The following is a 27,747-nucleotide window of genomic DNA, read 5'->3' on the forward strand; positions in this document are numbered from 1 at the left end:
GAGACAGGGTCTCCCTGTAGCCCCAGCTGTCCTGGAACTCACTATGTAGACCAAGCTGGCCTTGAACTCACAGAGATCCACCTGTCTGTTTCTCCCAAGTGCTGGGATTAATTATTTCTTTTTTAAAAATATTTTATTTATTGTTTTTATTTTGTGTGTATTTTTGTATTGCCTGAATGTAGGTAAGTGCACCAGTGTTGTTTAATGCCCACAGAGGTCAGAAGAGGCTGTCAGATCCCCTGAGACTGGAGTTATGGACAGTTGTTAGCTGCTATGTGGTTGCTGGGATTTGAACCTGAGTGGTTTTTAACCACTGAGCCATCTCTCCAGCCCCTGGTTTTATTTCTTTTATTCCTCATTTTCCTCCTTCATGATTTTCACTTTCACTTTGCTGAAGCACATTCTGAAGGAACTTTCTCAGCATGGGTGCACCAGGGTGAACACTCTGAGGCCTGATTAATATTCTGGCTGCATCTAGAGCGGTCTGCGTCCCTATTCCCTATTGGCAATTTGGGTAACCCCTTCAGAGGGTGGTGTGATAAGAATAAGAGGTAGGAATTGGCTAGGCAGTTAGGGTAAAAAGACCCCAAAGAATGTAGCCAGTTTCTGGGCTTAAAGTCAAAATGTCCTTGGGCCTCTTAGCAACATACTCTGTTCCAAAGACCAAAAATGTCAAAAGTATTTGGAGCTTGCATCTAATCCTTAAAAGATTTTAGGCTTACCTCTTCGGCGGGGAGGATGTTGGAGGGGAGGGAGTGGGTGTGGATTTGATCAAAACACCTTATATGCATGTATGAAATTCTCAATAAAGTTTTTGTAAAAATTAAAAAACTGCTACAACAATATTCTGGCTGTGTCTAGAATTTAAGGTCAAAGTAACACTCCTGAAATTTGAGTATCCCTTCAATGTCTTGCATAATCACACTTGATATTACTAATGTTATCTAATGCTCTTTACATCATTCCCATCCTGTGGTTTGGATCTTCATCAGATATTCCGAAGCTCTGCTGTAATGATCTCTCCTTTATTTGGTACCTTTTTTCGTGGTATTCTCCTGAATTCATATCATTTCTCTAAGATTCCTCCAGACACTATGATTCTCTTCTTTTAAAAATTATTTTACATGCGATTTTTTGCCTATATGTATGTATGTCTACCACATGTGTTCAGTGCCCATGGAGGCCAGAGAGGGCATGGGATCTTTTGGAACTGGAGTTACAGGAGATTGTGAGCTGTCATGTGATTGCTGGGAATAAACCCAAACCTTCTGCAAGAGCAGCCAGTGTGATTCTCTTCTTTATTGCAGCTTCTTCCAGAAAGTTCTGAGCTGTAGAGTCCTTGTTTTAACAGACCTTCCCCCAAGTTTCCTTGAAGTGTTCTGGAATGTCTTAACCACCGTTGGTGCTCTGCCATCCCAAATCAGAAAACCTGTACTCTTAAGTACTGAATACATTTGCAATGGTTTGCATTTTTATACTTTGAAGGCTAGTTATTTATTTCTGAGACAGGGTCTCACCATGTAACCCTGGAACTTACTATGTAGACCTGGCCTGGAACTTACTATGTAGACCAGGCTAGCCTCAAACTCATAAAGATCCGCCTGCTTCTCCCTCCCAAGTGCTGAGATTAAAAGTGTGTGACACCATGAACAGAATTTCAGTAATTTATTTTATTTCCCCATAAACATAACCACCAAGGTGCAAAATAAATCTAATGTATTAGACAATTTAGAGCTATTGTAAGATGTCAGCATCTTCTCAGCCACACCTGTAACAAGCAGAGTACAATTCACACCTTGACTTCCAAGCTATGGTTCCAGCAGTTCACATACTTAACTGTACTCTTTCCATGGACCCCTTGGATCTGTCTCATGGAGAGGTAAGGGAGGTTAGCCGTTTTAAAATTCTCTCCATTTTAGTACTCTTTGGTTCTTGATAACTGCATTAGTTTCTTTTCTCATTACTATGGAAACGATACCCAAAAGAAGCAACTGAAGGGAATAAAGAGTTGTTGTGACTGGTGGTTTCAAAGGGTCTTATCCATCAAGGTGGGGAAGGCATGGGGGTGGAGGTGCTCAGTCTGCACAGGGGAAGTTTATGTTGGAGCTCCACACATGACATCTGGAGACCAGGAGCAGAGAAAGCCAGGCAGGACTTGAGTTGAACCATTAGCCTTCAAAGGCCTGTTGCTAGTAACCTAACTTCCTCCAACTAAGCGCCACACCTCAAAGGTTCCACAACTCCCGCAAACACTGTCATCAGCTGGTGGCCAAGTGCCCAACACAGGAGCCTGTGGGGGGCATTTCAGATTAAGCCATAGTAGTGACTGTCCCCTGGTATAGGTGTACCTTTCTCCCAAAAACGAAATTAATTATCACTGTTCCTTTCTTTTTACTGTGATACTGGAACTCGAGCCTACTCCGTGCACAGCAGGCATGCTCTCTATCACTGGGGTCCATCTATAGTCCTCATTTTTCCTTTCTAAGGGCTCACCTGGTTCTGCCCACAGGTTTCCTTGGCATCTGGTTCAGAGCATATGACAAGTGTCCTGAGGACGGGCCAGGGCTTTCCCTCCTCTGAGCCTTACCTGTTGTCCTTCTTATCTTCCTGACAGGGAGGACACTGACACGTTCAGAGCTTCCTTAGTGATTCCCAGCAAGGACAAGGCTGTCTTCCTCCTCAGCTATGAGGAGCTTCTGCAGAGACGGCTCGGGAAATATGAGCATACCATCAGCGTGCGCCCCAGGCAGCTGGTAGGGAGACTGAGTGTGGAAGTAAATGTTCTGGAGACATCGGGCCTCTCATCCTTGGAGGTTCTGCCTCTTCAAAATAGCAGGCAGAAAGGGAGTGGGAAGACAGAAGGTGAGTAACGCCTACGGAACGTGCTCAGCTCTTACTGGATACTCAGAACTGAACTTTGACTTCAGAGAAATCTGTAAAAGAAATAGTGCCCCTACACACACATACACACTCACGCACATGCATGCACGCATGCATGCATACATACATACATTAATGGGGGGGGCAACAGGGTCTCACTATATAACCTGGCTGGTCTGAAACTCACTATGTAGACCAGGATGGCTTCCAACTCTTAGAGATCCACCTGCCTCTGCCTCCTGAGTGTTAGATTTAAAGGTTGCACCCCAGGCTCAGTTTAAATGCATTTTTGACATAGTAGTCCCGCTCGGAGGAATTAATTCTAGGTAAAATATCTAAAGCATTGGGATGACATTCAGGAAGCTGCCTGATAATATGTATTATATGAAACATTCCATCAGTCTAAATATTTAATGATATAGAAGCAAATAGTAAAGTACAGCAATAAAAACAGGTTAGCAGAAAAACAGAAACAAAAACAAAAAACAAAACAGGTTAGCATGTGATAGCAGGGAAAATACAAAACACACCAACATATAATGTTACATATGTCTAGCACAACAGAAGACTAGAAAGAGATACAAAATAATGCTTTTCTATCAGAGGTGTAGGGCTACGGGCCTGTTTTATAAAAACCTGCTTTCGTGTTTTGTTTTGTGACACATGGGATGGAACGCAGGGCTCTGAAAATGGTAGGCAAGAGCGTTACCATTGAGTTATTCCACTAGTCTGGAAAAAAATCCATCTAAAAATATTCAACAATGTTAAATTAATTCTAAGAGTAAATAATGAAAAATGGGTTTGGAAGTGGCCTGGTGATGCACACACCTGTAATCTCAGCTACTTGGGAGGCTGAAGTAGGAGATTCTAAAGTTCAAGTTCAGCCTGAACTACATAGAATGAGATCAAGGTCTACCTGGGGAACATAATGAGACGTTCTCTCAGGAGGAAAAGAAAAACAAGAGCTAGGAATATAGCTCAGTGGTAGAACACTTGTCTAGCATGACTGAGGCCCTAGGTTTAATATCCAGTACTGAAAAAAGTTGTGTTCTGTTCCATAGATTTGATATAAAATACAGACATTTTGACTCATTAGAACCATTATATTTAGGTTTTCTTCAAATTCTGCTTGTTAAAATGGTGTTCCATTTACCGAAATGATTATGAAAAATTTAAGATGGTCTAAATGTAAGCATTATTAATTTCAAGCAATAGCTTATTCTAAATACATCTGTTGATTTCTATACTTAATACACTGGTATGGCTGAATGTCAAATAAAATTAAATAATAAAATAGCCATATTCAGAGGCTGGAGATGGCTTGGTGTTTAAGAGCACTGGCTGCTCTTGCAAAGGAACTGGGTTTGGTTCCCAGCACCCTCATGGCAGCTAACAACCATCCTTAGCTCCAGTTCCAGGGGATCTGACACCCTCTTCTGGCCTCCATAGGCACTGCATGACACAGATGCACTTACATTCTTACAAGCAAGACACTCATACACATAAATTAGAATAAATAAATCAAAACAAAAAGTTTTTTAAAAAATAGCTAAATTCAAACACCACAGTAGGATTGGAATGTAAAATTTTCAGGTAATTGTGATTTGAGAGCAGGAAAATCTTAGTGAAAAGTGGACAGGTGAAAGTTCATTATCTAAATTCAGTGCCAAGGAGTGTCCAAAGCCACGGGGAAGGCTTCCCGGCAGGAGTGCAGAGAGCAGGGAGATAGTCAGTGGGGTAAGAGAATGTGTATCAGCATGATGTAAAAATACGGCCTGGACTGGCATGTGGGAGCAAGCAGTGTGAAAACGCACCTTCTCACCCCGGCAGACAGGCTCACGAATGACTGTGGTAAAGCCAAATTCTTTCCTGGGAAGCCCACGCTCTGCACACTCTGGGCTCCCAGGCTCTGTGTGGGGCTCGCTGTAACCCCACCCCCACCCCCCATGCTGTCCTTAGACTGACCAACAAAACCGACACAATATATTCGATGTGTTGATGTCTTGGGATTGTCATACAGAGTTTATGAAGTCTGGAAGAGGGTTACTTACAAAGGCATATGCCCATGGGCATTTTTCCCTACATCTTGGCTGAGCTTTTCGGATCAGCCCACCAGAGCACTGCCAATATGGCAAACTTCCCACCACCGCCTCCCTGGCTTCCTCCCTGTCTGTCCTTAGACCCGCCCCTCATGCAATTGAAGCTGACCAATTGGGTGGGAGGGGTGTCTGTCTTCCTCTGTTTCTCCTGAGTCTCTTAGGGTTCAGACATTCAGCTGTTGTTAGTTCTTTTGGAGGACATGCCTATCCAACAGCTGTGTACAAACCCTCAAAGACTGAGGGTTCCCTGGCTTTGGAGAGACCCACACGCTTTGTTAAACGTTAGCTCCAAACACCAAACTTGACTCTTGCAGACCAGCTCTGACTGAGAAAGTGAAGCTGTTGTCAAAGTGCCTGGCATTCAGAACAGGCATGAGATACAGTCCTCCATTCTCACACCCTGTAGGTGGCTCATAGATATTTGTTCACCTATTGGTATAACCTGGAAGGAAATTACTGAAATCCTGTAAAACGGCTCTCCCACGTTTATAAAACAGGGGTAGGAACTGTCTCATAGAGTGATTGTGAAGCATCAGTGTTTGGGAACCTCTTGGCCCAGAGTAAGAGCTTAATAATTATCAAGTGTTTTTGTTACTATCATTATTATGATCTTTATATTTACTCTTTCACTCTGGAAGTCTTTTACGATCTTAAATGCCTCTGAAATTACGTCTGTGTCCAATTAACCTGTCTGCAGGATTTAACCCAATGCCTTTTAAACAGTGTACACTGTCAGTATAGTGTCTTCAAATTACAGAATAAAAGCAAACACGCAGGGAATGCTTTAAAATTTAGTCTCATGCTAATCATAATTTTAGAGGGAAGTTTTTCTAGGGACAACTGTGTGGAAGAAGTATTTACTCAGCAGAGGAAGAGTCTAGGAGTTCGTGGGATCTTATAGCGAGTGCAATGCCTGTTCAGTATATCTGGGATGAACACACAGGTTCAGTAATTGTGTCCTTGGGATGGTATGAGGGAATCTGAGATGGACACTTTGCCCAGTTTTCAGACTTCTGTTGTGGTGCCTGTGTTTGTGTGTCTGTTTGGACAGGGTATGAATTATGGCTGTTAGCTGAAGACTTGCTTACTGTTTATATTCGGGCTTGTTCGTATCTCCAAGGAATGTTTCCAGGTCATTGGTCTCTTTGGGTCTGTTTATTTTTAAGGCCGTTTTCCTAGCTCTTTGTGACAAAGCAGGCCCTCTGTCTTCCAGAGTGTGGAGGTTTCACAGGCACGTCCTCTACCAGGTGAAAGGGTGGATTCCTTTGCTTCCCCATTCCTATCTTTTCCAGCTCAGCTGGTGTCCCCGGGAAATGGTGACCTTGGCACTGAGGAGCACAGGGTGTTGAGATTTTTGTCTGGTCAGCCTTGTGTGTTTCCAAAAGAATCGAGATTGAACTCGAGTTGGGCTTGTACCAGAATGTGAGCTGTAACTGGGAGAACATGACCCAAGACTGGACATCCCTCTGGTAGATCCAGCTGTGGTTAAGAAATCAGATGTCTACAATTGGTCTAAGCACATCTCTGACTGTTGGTTCCATTTCATCTGTTTCTTTCTTTAATGATTAATTTTTCATGTTAGAACCAAAGTCATGGGTTGCATTATGGCACCTTCATACACACGTATCATTATACTTTGTTCTTATTTGTTACCCTCCCCAGCTACCCTCCCACGTGTTCCTGCCCCTCCCGCTGTTCCCGCTGTTCCCTTCTATCTGTCCAGATAGTCTCTCTGCTTTCTTACTACAAATATTCCATTACCCTCTATCCTTTCTAGCTCAATTAAGATCTTTCTTCTCTCACATCATTTCTTTCTAGTTTCATGTCTCATACATACATATGTAAACATACATACATACATGTACATACAAATGCAATTCTAAATCTAGACTTTGCATATAAGAGATAACATGCAGCATTTGACTTTCTTTCTTTCTTTCTTTCTTTCTTTCTTTCTTTCTCTTTTCTCTCTTTCTTTTGACAGGGTCTCTCACTATGTAGCCTTGGCTGGCCTGGAATGCTAGATTGGCCTCAAACTCACAGGGATCTGCCTGCATCTACCTCCTGAGTGCTGGGAATAAAGACATGGGCTGCCACACCTGGCCAGCATTTGTCTTTCTGAGCCTGGCTCATTTCACTTAACACGATGATTTCTATTTACACTCACCTTGAAGGATGTATCCTGTGTAAGCCTTGCTGTGTGTTAAGTGCCAGACCTAACATTTTTCATATAGTGCTACATTATTCAATCTTTATAGCAAACATGTTAGGTTATATTTTGTCATGCTTATTTTATTTATGAAAAAGCAAGCTTTGTATGAGTGTATTAATATATACAAGATCTCATATTTAATTATTAATAGAAACAAACTCTTAAGTATAGCTCTGACTCCAAGTTCATACTCTTAACCATTGTACTGTACTACCTTTTCATTAAATAAAAGATTCTATACTATAAGGAGTATGAATTAATTTCCAGGGATCTTCCCAGTGAAATATAGAAATATAAGAAAGAGGGTCTAGAGAGATGGCTCAGCAGTTATGATGGTTTGAATGAGAAATGTCCCATAGGCTCCAAGTATTTGAACACTTGGCCCCAGTTGGACGTGCTGTTTGTGGAGGTTTAGGAGGTATGGCTTGCTGGAGGAAGCATGTCACTGGGGTGGGCTCTGAGAGCTCATAGCCTTGCCCCACGTCCAGCTTGCTTTCTCTGCTGTTTATGTGAGTACGAAGATGTGAGTGCTAGATTTCTGCTCTGGCTGCCTCCTGCCACCATGCTTCCCCACCACTGCGGAATCTCCCTCTGGAACTGTAAGCCAAATAAGATGTTCCTTCTAAAGTTGTCTTGGTCATGGTGTTTTATCACAGCAACAGAAAAGGAACTAACATAGCAGTTATGAGCACTTGCTGCTCTTGTACAGGACCTTGGTTCCATTCCCAGCACCCACATTGGACAAATCATAACCACCTGTAACTTCCAGAGGGGCAGCGTTCTGATACCCTCTGGGCTTTGCAGGCACTGGCATGCACACAGTATACACACACAACACACACACACACACACACACACGCAGACTTACACATACAATTTTTAAAAATCTAAAAAAGAAGAAATATAAGAAAGACTAAAAGCAATATAATCCACCTTTGCCTCAGTTAACTTGCCTAGTGAATCAGAGCTGAACACACATCCAGTGAATTGTTTGATTTTGATCAAACACTGGGTTTTACAATGAACCCTGTTTTTTTGCATGTAGGAATACAGAAATTATGAAATGAATAATATAGTAAATATGTAAACCAATAATGTAGTTATCATGAAGTATTATGGATTGTACATTATTATGTATGCTGTACTTTTGTACAAATGGCAGCGTAGTGGGTGTGTGCATACCAGCGTCATCACAAACATGTTAGAAATGGGTTGTGCTGTAATTTTGGAAGATCATGGCATCTCTAGGCGATAGGAGTTTTTCAGCTCTGTTATAACCTTTATGGTACCATTGACACATAAGTGGTTCTTTCATGGGCCTCTTTATTTTGCAACAAATGTCTGTTTGAAGGGACACAGCTGGCTGTGAGCTCTTCTAGAAGGACACTGATACAGGTATTCCAAATGCGCTATTGGTTCAGGACTCTCCATGAGTGATGATTAATCTTCATTGTCAATTTGACTGGATTTAGTGTCACCATGGAAACCACATCTGGGCTTGTCTATAAGGGCGTTTCCAAAGAAGTTGGATTGAGCCCGGAAGACTACTTTGAATGTGGGTGGCGCTGTCCCACGGACTGGGGTACGAGATGGAATGAAAAGGGAGAAAAGAGCACTGAGCACTGTCGTTCATCTGGCTCTACTCTGATGGGACAGTGTGACCTCGTGCTCCTGGGGACGTCTCCATGACTTCCCAGCCATGACGGAGTGTGCCCTCAAACTGTGAGATAAAACACAGCCTTCTTTCCTTGGGTTGCTTCTTGTGAAATATTTTGTCACAGCAACAAGAAAAGTGGGCAGCACACAGCTCATAAACATCCTTCTGTTCGACTCACAGCACTGAAATTACTCTCTTTTTTTCTTTCTTTTTTTTTTTTTGGTCTTTTTGAGACAGGGTCTCCCTGTAGCCCCAGGCTGTCCTGGAACTCACTATGTAGACCAGGCTGGCCTTGAACTCACAGAGATCCGCCTGCCTCTGCCTCCCCAGTGCTGGGACTAAAGGCGTGCGCCACCACACCCAGCTGAAATCACTATCTTTACCATGATTATTCACCATTGTTTTCTGGTTTTGGCTTTTTTTTTTTTCTTGAGATAAGAGTCTCCCTGTAGAGCCAAGGTGGGCTTCATGCTCATGTGCTCATGATCCCCCTTAATCAACCTCCCAGGGCTGGGATAAATTACTACCTTGTCCAAATTTAAAAACCTTTTAAATTGAGGTTTAATTTGAATTTAATTTACCTATCTTAAGGGTATAATTCAGTGCCTTTTAGTGTTTTCAGAGTTGTGCAACCATCACCACAGTCCAATTTTAGAATACTTGTATCACTGCCAAAAAGATCTTTATACCTACACACAGTCACTCTGTTACCACCCCAGCCCCAGGTACCCACTGAGCCGCTCCCTGTCTTTTGGGTACCACAAAGCTGACTTTAAAAGCATAGTCATTCTTGTTGCGTATCTGATAATAATCAAAGAAGAGGTCACAATACTGAGAGGGAATGGGGGTGCTTGGGAAATGTTGTGGGGGGTAGAAAATGGCGGGAAGGATGCAAATACAGTATCAATGTGTGAAATCCTCAAAAAATAAGAATAAATTTTAAAAAACTTAAAACTTAAAAATCTAATGTTCAGTCATTTTCATTCATAGCAAAGGTTGGGACTCATGACAAAAGCAGCTTTTAAATTAAGCAAAATTGTTCATTTCATGGGATGCTCAGAACACTCTGACTTTAAAGCTTTTTCAAGAAATGTATTCTTTTATAATTTCATATATATATATATAAGTACTCTGATCCTATTTCCTCCTTTTCACAATTCTTGCCTCAGCCCCTCTTCCTCCACCAAGCCCCTTCCTCTTTATTAAAACGTGTATTGTTCATCTGTCCACCAGCAAGTTCCTTCCTTTTGGATTCAGGCCAACACAGAACTAGTCACATGCCCCTTAGCAAAAGCCTCTTCCTGTTCCAGTTTGACTCAACACTGTAGCCACGCAAAATGGAAGAGACCAATGATCTGGGTAGTTAAGACTCGATAGATGGTTGTGTTTTAATTGTCTCACCCCCATGAAAGCTTCCTATACAATTCTGACTTTCAGATAATCCTAAGAACCGAGTAAGCATAATTAGAAAGTCCCACCACTTTGATTCCTGTGGTGGTTTGAATGTAAATGTCCCCCATAGGCTCCAAGTATTTGGATATTTTGTCCCCAGATGGTGGCGCTGTTTTGGGAGGTCTTAGACTGTGTGGCTATTCTAGAGGAAGCACGTCACTGGGGGTCGGCTTAGAGCATTCTTAAGCCTTGCCAGATCTCTAGTTGCTCACTTGCTTCCTGTGCCGGCTTGAAGATGTAGAGCTTAGCTTCTGCTCCTCCTCCAGCCACCTCTGCCACCATGCTTCCCTGCCATGATGGACTGTAATTCCCCTGGAACCATAAGCTAAATAAACTCTTCCTTCTATAAATTGCCTTGGTCGGTGTTTCTATCACAGCAACAGAAAAGTGACTAATACAATTCCCCTTTGTGTTGGATGTTGAGGTTACTAATATTGCATTTGTCTTCGAGAAAAATGACATACCACGCAAGACCCAATCCTCTGACTTGAGGTCAGTACAGTCAGTGCCATATGTTTAAGAAGTTCCTTGATAACAGTTGAATCAAATCTATTTTAAATTTTTATGTATGTCTTTCTTTAGCCCCTTAACATTGCTGTCAGGGCTCTTGGGGTTGTACTTTCAGGCCCCTGGAGTAGTGTCTGACATAGAATGTAAGTTCTGTTCAGTGAGTTAAAGCAGCAATAACTCCCCTGGTTAGGTTTTTAACACTTCATGTCTTAATTTTGCCAGATCCTGGGTCTAGCTCTCATTTCCTTATTTATGATGGAGGGATTAGGCAACAGAATTCATAATTCTCCCTTTGTTTCTAGAAACGTTTCCAAATGTGAAGTTTGGATTAAACCCTCCTTTGCTAAGGCTGATGGGTGAAATTCAGGATACTTAGTTACATTTGAATTGTAGGTAAACCATATATGCTGTGCAACATTTGTAGCTACTAAAAGCTATTCACAGTTTATCTGAAATTCAAATGGAGGTGGACAACCTGTATTTTGGTTTTCTAAATTTGGAATTGTGCCTTTCTAAAGGACTGTATTGTGACTCACCACCAAGCCCCAGGTTCTACGTTCTTCCCCCAGATCCAGCAGCCTCTCATCAGCTGGAAGGGCATGGCTGTTTGGCCTTGGTGAAATCTCTGAACATTTTCCAGGAAACAATTGGTTGTTATGTGAGGGTTTCCAACATTGTTCAGCAGAAATGACTCAGGTTTGAATTATTTAGCTCCATGGTTGTTTTTGTTTTGCTTCTTCATGCCAGCATGGAGGCCTATGTTACCTGGCCTGTTCTAACAAGTATAGTTTGGTCCAGGTCATCTGCAAACAGGATTCTTAGGTATGAGAGTGTAACTGAAGCCTAGCCTTCCTCTTTATTTGTTGTATTAGTTACTTTTCTGTTGCTATGATAGAAACACCATGACCAAGGGAACATATAAAAGAAAGAGTTTATTTAGCTTGGTTCCAAAGGGGCAGGAGTCCATCATGGAAGGGAGGCACTGTGGCAGAGGTGGCTGGGGTAGGAGCAGAAGTTAAGCACTCACATCTTCAAGCAGGTACAGGGAACAAGAGACCAACTCAAGAGATGGCAAGGCTTAAGAACTCTGTAAACCTGCCCCCAGTAAGGTGCTTCGTCCAGCATGGCCACATCTTCCAAGACCTCCTAAAATAGCACCAAGACCTGGGGACAAAATGTCCACATACTTGGAGCCTATGAGGGGACATTCTCATTCAAACCACCACAGTTGGATACTGGGGAGCAGCCCACTGTTCCTTTAATCTTTGTTTCTCCCGTTCTCCCGGTGTGTGAGGTAGATGTCAAGTGTATGGCACTATCTGCCACAGCTGTGGCTGAAATCAGAGGGTCATAAGTTATCAAGAGCATCTGCTAGACCTACCCTCCTCACCTCCAGAATGAGCCTCTTCAGTTATCTTGGAAGACTGCTTTGTCCACCTGCCCCGCCACCATGGATGGGGCGGTCACCTTCATGTTAAACTCTCATCATATTCAATCACATAGAAAATGGATTCTTGATAATGTATTATTTTAGGGAGAAAGCACCTTGAATAAGCAGTGAAGAAAGCAAACTTGTTAAGAAATTTGAGCAAACACCCCTAAATGTAGATGAACACAGTAGAGTTTGGACTTCTTCAGTTGTAAATTTTCAATACTCTTCTATTCTGTATGATTTCATCATGTCTATGTGATGCTTTCTCCCCAAAGGGGAAAAAAAAACAAGCATCAGTAGTATTCTCTGATTGCTGAAACCAAAACAGCTGTCAAGAAGCAACTTAAGAAGGGAAGGGTTTGCTTTGGCTTACAGTTAAAGGGGATGAAGTTCATTTCAGCAGGAAATCATGGAGGCAGGAGTGTGAAGCAGCTGATTGATTGAGTCACATCCACAGATGGGGAGAGGGTGCGGGGGCATGAATGTCAGTGATCCTTTTTATTCACTCTCTCATTATATACAGTTTCTTTTTTTGAAAAAAATTTATTATTTTTGTGTATATGAGTGTATTGCCTGCATGTGTGTTAAGTGCACCTATGTCATGCAATCCCGTGGAGGTCAGGAGAGAGCAATGAATTCCCCTGGAACTAAAGTTACAGACAGGTGTTAGCTGTCACGTGGGTGCTGGGAATCAAACCCAGGTCCTCTGAAAGAGCAGCCAGTGCTCTTAACTGCTGAGCTGGCTCTCCAGCTCCTATATATAGTTTTCTCATTGGAAAGGATTTTTCTCCCCTATATTGATGTGGTGGTTAACACTGATCACAAACTTCACAAGATATAGAGTCATCTAGGAGACAAGCACATGGTCATGTCCATGAGGAATTATCTAGAGTGAGTTAACTGAAGCAGGAAGACCTACCCTGAATGTTGGTCCATTCCATTCCATGTGCTGGGGTTTCAGACCGAATAAAAAGGAGAAAAGTGAGCTGAGTACCAGCTTTCAAAAAGCAGCCAATTCCTTCTCCTCCTCAGTACCTCAGGTTTATTAGTTTTCCTTTCAATACTAAGCTGATTTGCATGATTTCTGTCTTTGTTGGGACCACCAAAGGAGAACTTCCCAGTTAGTCACAGTATTTTTGACTCTCCTAAATTTAATAAAGGGTTTCATTGGATCTCAGGTGATGAGGTTACATAAACAGACCCAGACCCTTTAGCCTCTTTGCTAAGGGAAATGAGCAGGCACTGTTTGTTTGGAAATCCTTTTATAAAAGCCCCAAATATTGGCAGCTTTGGGGCTGACAGTAGCCAAATCCAAAGCCCACAGGAAAAAGAGGCCAGGAAATCTCTGTTCATCGGTTCACAGGACTGTAGCCTCCAGCCAGTGTCCTTGAGCCTTGAGCATGTGGGTTTTTTTTGTTTTTTTTTGTTCCTGCTCTAGTGTCTTTTCACCATTAGACACACTTTATATAGCAATGGCTGTCCTTCCCCCCAACCCATGTGACTGTCTAGGAGAATGTCTATTTGTGAATAGCATCCATGTTCTAGCATAAAACTAAGAATGTAAATTTCTTTCCTCCAAACCTTGTTCTTTCTATGTATAATACAATATACAATATACGTAATATACAATGTATTATATCTAATGTGTGTTTTGTCCTTACAAGTTTGGATCAGATAGATGAAGAGAGGTATAGTTCTTGACTTTCTTTAGACTCCTTGGAAGACGTAGCTAAAGCTATGGATCCTCTGTTCAGAAAAAGACCTGCACACATGCATCTACATCAAAATTCTGCATATTCTTTCAGGGAGTTCTGGGTTAGCAAATGACTCCATTGTACTTTATAAAATTATTCTTTGTGTAGACACTTGAATTCCTCATTATGAATTATGTTCATAAGGATATGCTAGTCTTTTCCAAATGGTAGTTTTAAAAAACATTATTATTTTATTTATTTTATGTATTTGTATGTAAGTGCTCCCATGTCATGCAATGCCTGTGGATGTCAGAAGAGGGTTTGGATCCCATGCAACTGGAGTTATGGAGGTTGTTAGCTGCCATGTGGATGCTGGGATTCAAACCTGGGCCTTCTGCAAGAGCAGTCAGTGCTCTTGACCGCTAAGCCATCTCTCCAGCCTCCTCACTAACAGTTTTTGCTGAGGTCTCTGTGAAGTAGGGAAAGTGTAATGACAAATGAAAACTATTTGTCATCACAATATATTTCCATATAAGTTGCCTTTTATAAGGGATAGAGTACAGGAAGTGACTTCAAAAAGAGAGGATGAGGACTGTGATGGAGGATCTTCATTGTCCACTTGATTAGATTTAGAATCACCTAAGAGACATGCCATTGGGCATGTGTGCGAAGGGCTTTCCAGAGACATTCAACTGAGGAGGGAAGAGTAACTGAATGAGAGGCCTGGGGTTCTTGACTAAGTGACAAAGAACAAAAGCAGAGCATGAGCTGAGCACCAGCATCACCTCCACCTGCCTTCTGACTGTGGGCTCAAAGTGACCAGCTGCTTCGTGCTCTGTCACTGTAAATCCTCCACCGCTGTGGACTGCACAATCAAACCAAGAGCCAAATAAACCCTCCTTCCTCAAGTTGATGTCATATATTTTATCACAGCAACAAGAAAAGTCACCAATACAGGGACTGTTACACACTGAACAACTATTACATACCAGGCCTGTGATTAGCATCTTCCAGATGTGAGTTCACTAAATCCCAACACTGGTGCTACGATAGTGGGACTACTCTACTTTCCCAGATGTAGGACTGGCCTTCAGAAATACTGATCCAGTTATCTTGAGTCTGTCAAATGCTAGAGCCTATTTTCTTTACCATTATGTGCCATGACATAACACCTAGTTTCTTGCTTGTAAAGTCTGGGCTTTAGGGCTGGAGAGATGGCTCAGCAGTTAAGAACAGTGGTTCTTGCAGAAGACCCAGGTTCAAATTCCAGCACCCATATGGCAGCTAACAAATGTCCATAACTCCAGTTCCAGGGGATCCAACAGCCTCTTCTGACCTCCGTGGGCATTGCACAACACGGGTGCACTTACCTACATGCAGGCAATACATGCATACACATTAAAAAAAAAAAAAGTCTGGGCTTTAAATGGGAAGACAGTCATGGGAAGGCTGTGGCTGGAGAGAACAGCTAGCAAATTTTCTGGAGGGCAGTGACAAGATTCAGAGCCCCCGTGTCTGCTCAGCCTGTACACTTCACTTCTTCACCTTAACCAGGGGTCAAAACCAGACGAGGAAGACAGACAGGGGCTCTCGTTGGACATGTGGGCCGGTTGCTTCTCTAGTCAGTCTTAAATTCTTCCTTTGCAGTATTTGTTGTCTTTAGAACACACCTCGTTGATGAAGGGCCCTGCTAAGGCAGCTCACTGTGTTATGAAGTGCTGTGTGACAGTCAGCAATATGAACTTAATTCATAGGAAAGAAAACGAAATAGTATTATCTTGCATTGAGATTCAGATGAGTAGCTGGGAAGCAGTCTGTATTAACCTAGACTCTCCCCTTCCTATAATAAAAGGATTTTCTATTTTACTTTCTTTTCTGTATGTATGTGCAGATATACACACCTGTGTTTGTGCATGTGGGGGCCAGAGGTTGACTCCTCTATGACTGTCCACCTTATTTTTTACCTTTTTTTTTGGTCTTTTTGTGACAGGGTCTCCCGCCACTCACTCTGTAGACCAGGCTAGCCTGGCTCTTACAAAGATCTGCCTGCCTCTGCCTCCCAAGTGCTGGGACTAAAGGTGTGTGCCACCATGCCTGGCTTTTCAACTTTTAAAAATTTTTATTATTTATTTACTTTATTTATTTATTTATTTACTTATTTATTTAATTTGTACCTTTTTTGAGACAGTATTTCTTCGCAGTTTTGCCACTGCTCTGAGCACACCAAATTAGCTGGCTGGTGCGCCTCCACCTCTCATCTCATCATGGGAGTGCTGAGAATTACAAATGTGCAGTGCAGTGCCTGGCTTTTCATGGGTTCTGAGAATTTGAACTCAGGTCCTCACATTTGTACAGCAATCACTTTACACACTGAGCCATCTCCTGAGTCCATCCATTCAATTTTGTTAAACACATTATGTAACAGGAAAAAATATAAACGAGACAAAAAAAAAAAAGATTTTCTTCCTACCAAGAGGAAGAAAGGTAAGAAAGACATCAAACTTCTCTAGAAACAATGCAAGAGAAACAAGCAAACATCTATACATTACTGAAAGACGTCTAAAACAATTTTTTAATTTTATTTTGAGATAGGGTTTCACGTACCCTGGGATGGCCTCAAACTCTCTATGCAGTTGAGGATGACCATGAACTTCTGATTCTCCTTCCTTCACTTTCTGAAAGCTAGCCTTCGCATCAGGCTTTATGTGGTGCTGGGATGGAACCCAGGGTTTGGTGCTTATTAGGCAACCCTCTATCAACTGAGCTACAGCTCCAGGCCCTGGGGCTTATTATTTTTATTTACTTATTTATTTAATTTGTCTTTTTTGAGACAGGGTCTCCCTGTAGCCCCAGCTGGCTTGGAACTCACTATGTAGACCAGGTTGGCCTTGAACTCACAGAGATCTGCCTGCCTCTGCCTCCCAAGTTCTGGGATTAGTGGCATGCACCACACGCCCGGCCCTCAACTTTTTTTAAAAGACAGAATTTCTCAGTGAAACTAGAGCTCACCAAATGACTAGACTGGTTGGCCAGAGAGCTCAGGGATCTCTCGTCTCCACCTCTCAGCACTAGGATGACAGGTACTCAATGCTACTGGGTGCTAAGGATCTGAACTTAGGGCGTCATGTTTGCAGAGAAAGTGCTTTACCCAGTGAGCTATCTCCTCAGTCTAGAACACTTCATTTTCTAGAGATGTGGGTGGGTGGGTAGGTGGGCTGAACTGGCAAAAGCACTTTCCATGTAAGTTTGATGATCTAAGTTTGATCTCTGGAACCCAAGGAGGAAGAAAAGAAGAGATCCTTGAAAGATGGCCCCTGACCTCCTTGTGCCTGTTGTGGCATGTTTCTACCCACACTCCCATCATCATCACCATCATTCCTAAAATATATTGTTCTGGAATTTTCCCCTGTGATTTTATTTTTCAAAGTACATAATAGAAAACTTATTGGGCCACTTTTACTGTCTGGTACTTAGTGGGTGGAAGCCAGCATCAAGAGCTAGAGGGCTTCTTGATGAAGAAACCAAACTGAGTATCCACCCACTCTTTGGACATGTAAAATAAGCCTATTTAGATGAAATTCATGAATTTTCAGCATGAATGAACAAACACCGGAAGCCAGTAGGCAACAGAAGTAGTTCACATCCTTTCTCATGGTCTGTATCAAAGAGCCTACTCAAATAAATTATGAAGAAAGGAATTGTGCTTTTTAATCCCCAGGGCTTTCATTTTGTTACAAACATATTAAGTCAGGGCACTTGTGAAAAAAGCATGTTTATGAGAGAGATTTGGAGCAAGACAAAATGGGTACATGCTGGTAGTTTAGAGAGTGCAATCTAATTATTGCAGAATGTTGGGGGATAATCTAAGTGTAATTACATACAACAGAGATTACTGGCCATTTTCTGCATGTAAGACACATGGACTAAGTGTAAAGCATATCCCTATTTTCCATCGTCAGAAACCAAAGTCACCTGCACGACTTGTTAAAGTTCGTATCGCTAGATTCTATTTCCAGAGTTTCTGATTTGAAGTTTCTGGGAAGGGCCTAAGTACTGACAGTTCTAAAAAGTTCCCAGGTGTTGCTGATGCTGCTGTTCTAAGACTGTGAGACCTGAGCTGCACCGATCCTACAGGTGACTCCTTCAGGGTTTGGAGGAGCACTTCCAGTGAAGAGAGCAGCAGAGCTTGTCAGTAGCAACAGAGAGTATTTCTTAGTCTTCACTGATAAGGTAGTGAAAATACTTCCCAGTAACTCTATTCCTGATCCTGATTCTGCCAGCTGGAACTACTTTGGATACACCTAATCCCCATAAAATTGCTAGGCAAACACATTTATCCCAAGAACAGAACAGAGACAGGCTCACTCAGAAAATTACATTGTTATTTATGTTCCACGCTGCTGAGTTCTGGAACATAACTTATTTTGCTCTCCAACTCCCATGTTTAAATAAAAACAAATTAGGGTATACATAGAACAAAGTGCACAAACCTATGTGTAAGTCTCAATGGGTTATACACACACACACACACACACACACACACACACACACTATACACCCATTTTACTATCTTGTACATCAAACACAGGACACTTCCCTTCTAAGTTTCTTTTTATTCTTTTCCAGTTAGTACCCATCCTCCCAAAGGAACTTTACTTCAATTGCCCTTGGATAAATGGTCTGGACCTTGAACTTTATGTAAGAGTAGAGAATATACTTGCCTGTGTCCGATGCTTTCCCTCACCGTGACTGAGACTCACCGGTTTTAAGTTGCCCCAGTACATCTTTCATTTTATTGTCATATATTGTCCTAAGCACGGCATGTATGTAATATTATATTGAATTCTTCCTTCTACTTTGCAAACACTACTTGGCATGACTGCTTAGCACAAACCAGAATAGTGCTAAGTATATTATGTCACTGGAGCTTTTCAAGAACATGACATTGGTATTATCATTAACCCATTTCACAAGTGGCTTAGTGACCTGCTTACAGTCTCACAGGCGATAAAAAGTGGATCAGTATCTGAACATAGGTTCTTATAAGTCAGTGTGGTAGTTAATACCGTCAACTTGACAGTGCCTCGAATCACCTAGGAGACAAATCTCTACCTGTGTCTCTGAGTAATTATCTAGATTGGGCTATTGAGATGGAAAAGGGCCGCTCTAACCGTGGGTGGCACCACCTCATGGGCTGGAGTCACGGAATGAACTGAGCACCAGTGTTCACCTCTCTCTGCTTTCTGACATGGGTGCAATGTGACCAGCTTCCATGTCATGGCAGGCTGTATTTCCTTGAACTATAATAAACCCTTTCTCCCTTGATACACTTCTTTTCAGGCATTTTGTCACAGCAACAAAGAAAGTAACTTATACACTTATGACTCTACGTTCTCAGATGATGGCCCTTGTTATAGCCCTATTCCTGATGTCGTTGTACCCAGACAAGGCCAGTTTCTGTTTTCGAGTATCTTCTCCTTTTTGATTCTCTTTTCTTCCTCCTGTTTAATTGTCTCAAAGTTTATTCAGCTGTGTTGGAGAACTGGACAGTGGCTTGTCAATGTACCATCTTGGTTTTCCTAACTCTTTCAGATGAGCAGATCTGTTGGAAGCGTACCAGCCTTTTTCCCCCCTCATAGCCATCTTTCTACAAAAGTAAAATTTTCTATTTTGTAAACTCTCAGGTTATTTCTAAGATTCCTCCCCTTGATTAAGAGCAGATCATAGAAGAATCAGTTGAGGACTTCAGTTCTTGTTAAAGTTACATCTAAATTGTTTCTGAAAAAATATCTGTTGTGCTGAAGGAAATGTTTAAATTTTATTCTTAAATACAGACTACAGTGGCAGTTTATGCCTCGTTTCTTTTTCATACTGCTAATTAGAGATCAGACATTACTGTTCCGCCTGTTCTATGGTATTGATTTGAATAGATTTAAAAAGATGATCAGAAGATTTTAGCAGTTTTAAGACTGAATTTGATTCAGCGTTGGCTTCCTCGTGTGCGTATAATGAAGAACTCTTGCTTCTGCTGTCATATTCTCCATGATGCATGCAGATGTCAAAGTTTAAATCTCTTTTGCTACTACATAGATTGGTGTTATTTGGAATTATAAAGTAGGTCTGTTAAATTAATCCTCTGTGTTGATAGGAAATGAAGTCCAGGTGTTAAAAGCAGGATGCTATTTGCTTGGCCGTTATGTTAGCTTTCCATTAACCACACACATCTATTTACCTAATATTTTTTCTGTAATCTTAATTTATCTCTTAAAATTCATGTTGTAGAAAGCTTTGGGAATATGCTTTGTAAAATAAAAAGTCATAAGATTTCTTGTGTCTGGAGAGATGGCTCTATGGTTAAGAGCATGTACTGTTGTAGAAGACCTGAGTTCAACTCCTGATACGTACACCAGGCAGGCCACAATCGCCTGTAACTCCAGTTCCAGGGAATCCAATGTTGTCTTCTGGCCTCTGAAAATACCTATACTTGCATGTGCATATCCACATGCAGATATACACACATATACATAATGGTTTTTTTTTTGGTCTTTTTGAGATAGGGTCTCCCTGTAGCCCCAGCTGTCCTGGAACTCACTATGTAGACCAGGCTGGCCTTGAACTCACAGATATCTGCAGGCCTCTGCCTCCCGAGTGCTGGGATTAAAGGTGTGCTCCACCACGCCTGGCTCACATAGACATAATTTTGAGTCATAAGATTTCTGGACAAACTGTTAGGGCATCCAAATAATTGATAATGGAGAGGTTTTCTCTGCACCAGGTTGAAGATCTGAAAAACTTTGAAGTCATCAAAGGGCAAACATAATGAAGTAGTAGATGTAGCATTCATCAATAACTGGTAGAACTCTCAAGTGAAGGATCTCTGGGGAGCTCGATGAATAGGGGTGTCGGGCCAACGATACTTGTACACTGTCAGTATTTCTACCCTGATAGCAAACAATGAGATACTGTGCACTTTCTAATGTGATGCTCTAGAAAGTACTCTGCATCACTTCTGAGATGAAGAGGCTTCGCCTGGTAGCATCACCTATGGAGTGTCAATAACTCTGATCCTGAATCTAAGGTCTTCTGGCTTTGACCTCCAGGACACCAGTAAATACAGTAGGGTGGATCCATGGGGGATTTTTTAAGTCCCGATGCCCAGACTGTGTCTCAGATCAATTAAATAGGATATGTTGGCATGGGCGTTTATATTTTCACAGATCCTTTCAAATATTACAGTATCAGCAAGAAACCAGCTGATGAGACACAATATGAAATGTAGAATGTGAGGAATTCCATAGAACAGGTGGCAAGTGTTTACCATATATGTACACACACACACACACACACACACACACACACACACACACACATACACCTTAGAAATGGAGCTAGAAGGAAGACTTGTAGAGACTTAAAAAGAGACTCATAGACATAAACCAAATATGATATAGGATGTTTGCTTTGATCCTGATTTAAACCAACCAAGCATACCGTGACATTTTAATTCGTTTTTGGTCTTTCTGAGACAGGGTGTCCCTGCAGCCCAAACTGCCTGGAACTTACTGTGAAAACCAAGTTGACCTTGTGCTCACAGAGAGCCACTCGTCTCTGCCTCCCAAGTGCTGGGACTGAAGGCGTGTGTCACCATGCCCAACCTAACATGGCATTTTTAGAGAATCAGGGAAATCTTAAACAAAGACTGCTTTAGATGATAACAAAACATTAAACACTAATTTTGGTAGTTGTCATCGTGGCTTTGTGATTATGAGAGAAGAACTTCATATTGGTAGAGGTTCACAGATGCATGCTGAAGTATTTATGTCTGAAATATGTCTGATGTTGATTTCCAAATACTCTAGAAAAGAGGTGAAATTAAAAACATGCAAGCCGATTGTCAGTGTGTGGGTAACTGTCAAAGCTGGATGATGGGTACACGAAGGTTTGTTTTGTACCTTTATGTGTTTTAATTTTTTCATTAGAAAAGGTTAAAAAGAAGCAATAAGTGTGTAATATTTATTACATTGTCATACATTAACAGATGTTCTTAGATGCCATGAGTTTCAAACGTGCAAATAAGATGAAGTCTAATTCCCTGTGTCTATGCAAAAAAATCCAATTCTTTTCAGAAAAAATACATGTTTAGTTATTTATTATGTTTCTATCTTACTTGTAGATGGTGTGGGACCTCCTCCTTCTACTGTCATCAACCAAAATGAAACTTTTGTCAAAGTTGTTTTTAAGCCTACTGTAGTTCAACAAGCTAAGATTGCCCAGAATGGAATTTTGGGAGATTTCATCATTCGATATGATGTCAAGAGGGAGCAGAGCATTGGTGACATCCAGGTAATGGATTCTCGATGCCATCAGAGTGGTAGCTTGGCATTTCCTGTCAGGTTCAGAAGTATTGTAGATTACAGTACTTACCTAAAGGCAAAAGACCCTTCTGGTTCTCAGTAAGACTGTTTAAACCCAAAATATGTATTAAAAAACATGAACGTGGCGGGAGTGGTGGCACATGCATTTAATCCCAGCACTTGGGAGACAGAGGCAGGCGGATCTTTGTGAGTTCAAGGCCAGCCTGGTCTACATGGTGAGTTCCAGGCCAACTGGATACATAGTGAGACCCTGTCTCAAAAAGACTAAAAAAGGAATCATGTTCACCTTTGTTGACTGCCAAGGGTACCTATTTCCTGCTTCAGTAATCTGGAGAGCGCATGAAAACTATAATATAAATTTCCCTGTGGTGTTTTAGATGAGGTTAGAATTTTAGCTCTTCTTCAACTTTAATTAAAAGAGACCGTTCCGTAGCTTATTTCCCTTTAGGTTTTATTACTCCAGAGACAAGGTGGGAATATTAAAAATTACTGTGCATGCAGAATACAGATAACCTTGATATCGCAATATGTAAGATGCTTAGAGAAGTAGATGATGAAAGAGTTATGTATAATATAATCTCCTTGAGGTGCTGAAGATTGAATCCAGAGATATACGCATGCTAGGCAAGCATTCTCCTTCTAAACTGCATCCCAGTCCTTGATCGATATATTTTAAAAAGATGATTCCATTTTATCATATTTTTTTCAGAGGGATTAAGACCATATAATTTTGTTCTTGGTGCGAAATGTGACTCTAGACTTTTTCATGCTGACTGAGTTATAGGAGCTCCAGAAAGTATTTTAGGTAATTTATTTCCTTCCCTACTCCAAGTGCTGCCATGGTTACTTTATTTTCCCTCCACCAGGTTCTAAATGGTTACTTTGTGCACTTCTTTGCTCCTAAAGACCTTCCTCCTTTACCCAAGAATGTGGTTTTTGTGCTTGACATCAGTGCCTCTATGGTGGGAGCTAAACTCCGGCAGGTGAGTGCTACCTGTCCATTGCTTGTTCTTGCTTTAGCCGGGACAGTGTCTTGTGAATGAAACCCAGAAGCCAAATGTCTGCTTTACCACCAGCCACTCCTGCTTACAGAGGCATCCTTGAATTGATTCATTTGAGCCATTGATAGAATCTATGGTTTTAAGAGAGCAGAGCAGTTTGTTATAGACGTAAACATCACTGGCAGATGGGATAGCAAGAGTGAGACAGGGACACTCTGAGAGGACCCCTCAACAGTACCATGGCCAGCTGACCACGGCACACACATGGAATCCAAATATTTATGAGACTGAGGCAGGAGGATCATGAATCTGAGGCCAGCCTGTGTTACATAGCAAGTGTTAGTACAGCCTAGGCTACATAGAGAAACCCAGTCCCAAACAAGTCAAGATAAAACAAAACAAAACAGTACCATTATCAACAATAATTCTGTTCACTGAGGCTTCTTTTGAGACCAATGGAATAGAACCAGCAGAAGTCCCCTTGGCATATTCTTAGAACAAGAATTTAGGAATTAAGAATTCAGGCGTGATATTCTCATTGAATCTACAAAACCTGGGTTTGGTTCCCAGCACCTACATGGCAGCTAACAACTGTCAGTAACTCCAGGTCCAGGGGATCTGATGCTCTCTTCTGGCCTGTTTGGGTACACTTACATACATTCAGGCAAAACGCTCATACAGATAGTTAATTTTTAAAATGTCTAGTTAATATAAGCAGAAGATAACCGCAACTCTCGTAGCTCATTCAGCAGCTCTTGGTAGCTTTTCAACATCACATCCTTATCCAAATTCCATTTGCTAACTCCTCTGTTTTATTGTTCTTACTGAGGACTGAATGCATGCTAAGCAGTTGCTTTGGTACTGCACGATAGACCAACCATGCTAAAATGCTTTAAAGTATGGGTGTGCTGCGAATAGTTCCAGTTTTTGTTTGCCTGGAAAACGATTTAATTCACTTCCTTCTTTAAGGATAGAGATCTTTAATGCATACAAAATTCTAAGTTGGCTTCTATTGCTGCTGTTAAAAGTCAGTAAAACTTTTAACTCTTGTTTTTCTTCGGGGTATTTTGGGGGGGGTCCGATATTAAGATTTTCCTCTTTTCTGTTGTTTTCTGTAGTTTTAATATCATGGCTTCTTCTTTTTTTCTTCCAAAGAAGTTTTCATAGTTTGTGAATTTGCGGGTTCATTGGTCTGATACCTAGTTTTAACTGTCAGCTGGGTACAATCTAGAACCAGCTAGGAAGGGAGTCACAGGTCACAGGGAGGGATTTTCTGGATTAGGATGGCCCGTGGATGTGTTTGTAGGAGATTACCTTGAAGAGAAGTGGGAAGACAGGATCCCTGTGGGAGGCACCATTCCCTAGGCAGGGGCTGAGCACCAGCAAATGCTCATTCTCTGTCTGCTCTTGATGGTGGATTTGGCTAGCTGCTTCAAGTCACTGGCACCTTGACTTCCCCACAATGACGGATTATAAACTGGAATTGTGAGCCAAATAAGCCTTCCTCCTTAAGTTGCTTTTGTCAGAGTATTTTATCACAGCAACAAGGAAAGAAACTGAATGGGTGAACCCTCAGCCTCTATCTCTGACATTTCTTTGGTTCAGTTTTCCTGTTTTGGAATCCAATGGTAGATCTTCTTTCCATTTGTTTCCTATGTTTTCTTCTATCTAGTCTAACCATTGCTTTTTCATACTTTATTCCAAACCTGTCTGTCAGTTCACAAATTTTCTCTTCAACCATGTCTAACTTGTTGACTCACCCTTTGATTATTTCCATTATTGTACCTTTTAGTTCTAGAGATTCTTTTGATTCTTTTGCAAACTTTCTCTGCCAGTTTTTAGAGTTTTCAATTCTTTTACAGTGTTGTTGATAACCTTATTTCCTTGAGTGTGGTAAACAGTTATCTTAAAGCTGTGTCTGGTAAATCTAAATTTTGGAGTGTTATAGGGGCTTTTTATTGTTTCTTTGTGCAACTATGACTGGATATCCTTCTGGGGGGTGCTGGGGATTGATTTTAGGGTCTTGTGCATGCTAAATATGCTGACCTACATTCCTTATCTCTTTTACTTTTTGTTTTGAGATAAAGGCCCACTAATTTACCAACACAGGTCTTGAATTCAGTCTGCAGCTCAGAGGCCTTGAACTTGTCATCTTCCTGTCTCAGCCTCCGTATAGCTTAGGACTATAGTTCTGGCCATCTGCCCGAGCAAGACTAGGTATCTTTGATTATATCATGGACACTATATTTGAAAATTTGTTTATAGAAATAGTTCGAGTCCTGAGATGATGGTCTGTTCTTCTAGAAAAAAAAATTGGCTTGTTTCTGTCAGGTACCAGGCCTGGATTATTTCAGTACATTTTCAGGGCTTAAGATCTTCTGGGTAGTCCAGTAGCTCAAAGCTGAATCATAGTCTATTAAGATTGGCTTTATTTCTGTTTTGCGTAAAGTGTAGAGGATCTTCCAGAGCACCTACCCTTGGCTTTCAACTTTTGATCTGCTAAGCTACAAAAGTGATCTCAGGCTCTCAGAAATCTCTTATTTTTTTCATATGTGTGTGTGTGTGTGTGTGTGCTGTGCATGTGTTTATGTGTTTGAATATGGGTGTATGTGTATATGTGTACATATGTGTGCATACATGTGGAAGCATGAAATCGATGTGGGTGTCTTCCTCAGTCCCTCTCCTCTTTATTTATTGAATCAAGGTCTCTTTCTGAACCTGGAACCTTAGCAATTCTGATTGGCCTACGTAGCCAGCTGGAGCTGGGTATCCCCTGTTTCTGCCTCCCGAGTGCTAGGATTATAGGTAGTTGCCACAGCTGCCCAGCTTTTACATGGATTCTGGGGGTCTGAATTCTGGTTCTCACACTTGTAAGCACTTTATCACTGAGTTATCTCCCTGGGCCTCAGAAATCTCTTTGATGTTGGCAAACATTCTTTTAGGAAAAAGATCTTTAGGTAAAGAGATTTAAACATTTTTCATCTTATACCATACCTTTTCCATCAACACTTTGTTAGCTTTTTTGTAATCTCAAGATCTTAAAAAAATCCCTTTTTTTTTTTTCTTTTGGCTCTTTCAGCTGGTTTCAGTGAGAAGATTGGATCCAAATTTCTAATAGATTTCTCAAGTTTTCTTCAAAGTTTTAACCACACCAAAGCTTCCCTTGTAGTGGTTGGTTACTTATTGATGTTTGAGAGACTGCATAGCCTTTCTATACTTCTTTAGCACACTGTAGAGCTCTTTACTTTTTGTACAAGTTGTTATGTGTTATTTGCTGACCAAGTTGGTTTTGTAACTTTGGTAGCTGGATAATAGATGTTGGCAAAAAGAAAACCATGGCTTAAAAAAAAATTAACTTCCTGGACTGTGATTTTACCTGTAGTAGATCTATTAGGTGGTTTGCATTTTCTGTAGCGCACAGGTGAGGCACAGTGGAACTGTAGAAGAGCGATAGAAAAATGACGGAAAACCTCTTGGTACCTGGGAATAGGAGAGGTCCAGTGTCAATGCTTGAGTGCCCAGGACCACGTGTGGAGTCAGGATCATAGCTGGCCATCAAGTGAGCCTTTCCAAGACTAGAAACTACAAATAACAGAGACCTCCCCTGTCCCCAGCATAAGCCCAACACAGAGGCAATGCCACTGCTGAGGCTTCTTTTGAGAGCACTGTTGGCTATGGAATCCTGTGCTCTTTACGTCTTACACATAACCTAGCACGACAATTCTTGTTTGCATTTTGAATCAGTGAGTTCCTGAGTGGTAGCATATGTTAAACTCCCTCACGCATTCCAGTTTTCTTCTTACATACCTACGTCTCTTCAGGCTTTCTTCTCTCTTCTTTGTTAACAACATGATCTTGGTGATTAAAGTTATTGCAAGCAATCTGAGCTCCTATTACAACCAAATGTTTTGTATTCTTATATTTTTATTCACTTTTATGCCAGGAACTATTTTATTCTATTAACTCTTCTTTGACCACCCGATTTTGGTGATCACAGGGCAGCACCACCCAGCAGCAGTGTTGGTGAGGATGGGTGTGTTCTGTACCTTTGTCGTCCAGTATGATCGCTGTAGTCACAGACAGTTAATGAGCCTGTCAAGTGTGGCCACTGTAGTTGAAGAACTGAATTAATTAATTAATTAATTAATTATAGACAGGGTCTCATGTATTCCAGGCTGATCTTAAACTGGAAATGTAGTTAAGGATGTGCTGGGATCACTTGTATATGTCACCATGCCTATTTTATGTGGGTGCTGGTGATGGAACCCAGGGCTTTGTGTGTGCTAGATAAGCATTCTGCCAAATGAGCCACATTTCATGCTGTATTAGTTTCTTTTCTGTTGCTGTGATGGAAACACTGTGACCAAGGGAACTTATAAAAGGAAGAGTTTGTTTGAGCTTACAGTTCCGTGAGGCAAGAGTCCATCATGGTGAG

At 41.4% G+C, this 27,747-nt stretch overlaps 1 protein-coding gene across 1 annotated transcript in view; it reads left to right on the forward strand.

Annotated features, from left to right (window-relative positions):
* Positions 1-27,747, forward strand: part of Itih5 (inter-alpha-trypsin inhibitor heavy chain 5) — a 124,301-nt gene that overhangs the window by 43,433 nt on the left and 53,121 nt on the right. The window contains exons 5-7 of the mRNA XM_008825126.3: positions 2,615-2,862; positions 22,110-22,279; positions 23,178-23,294. Of these exons, the coding sequence (XP_008823348.1) occupies positions 2,615-2,862; positions 22,110-22,279; positions 23,178-23,294 (535 nt within the window). The remainder of the gene's footprint in view (positions 1-2,614; positions 2,863-22,109; positions 22,280-23,177; positions 23,295-27,747) is intronic.

Source organism: Nannospalax galili, unplaced genomic scaffold (genome assembly GCF_000622305.1).
Source record: "Nannospalax galili isolate Female #2095 unplaced genomic scaffold, S.galili_v1.0 scaffold209, whole genome shotgun sequence".
In the NCBI taxonomy this organism is placed as follows: Eukaryota; Metazoa; Chordata; class Mammalia; order Rodentia; family Spalacidae; genus Nannospalax; species Nannospalax galili.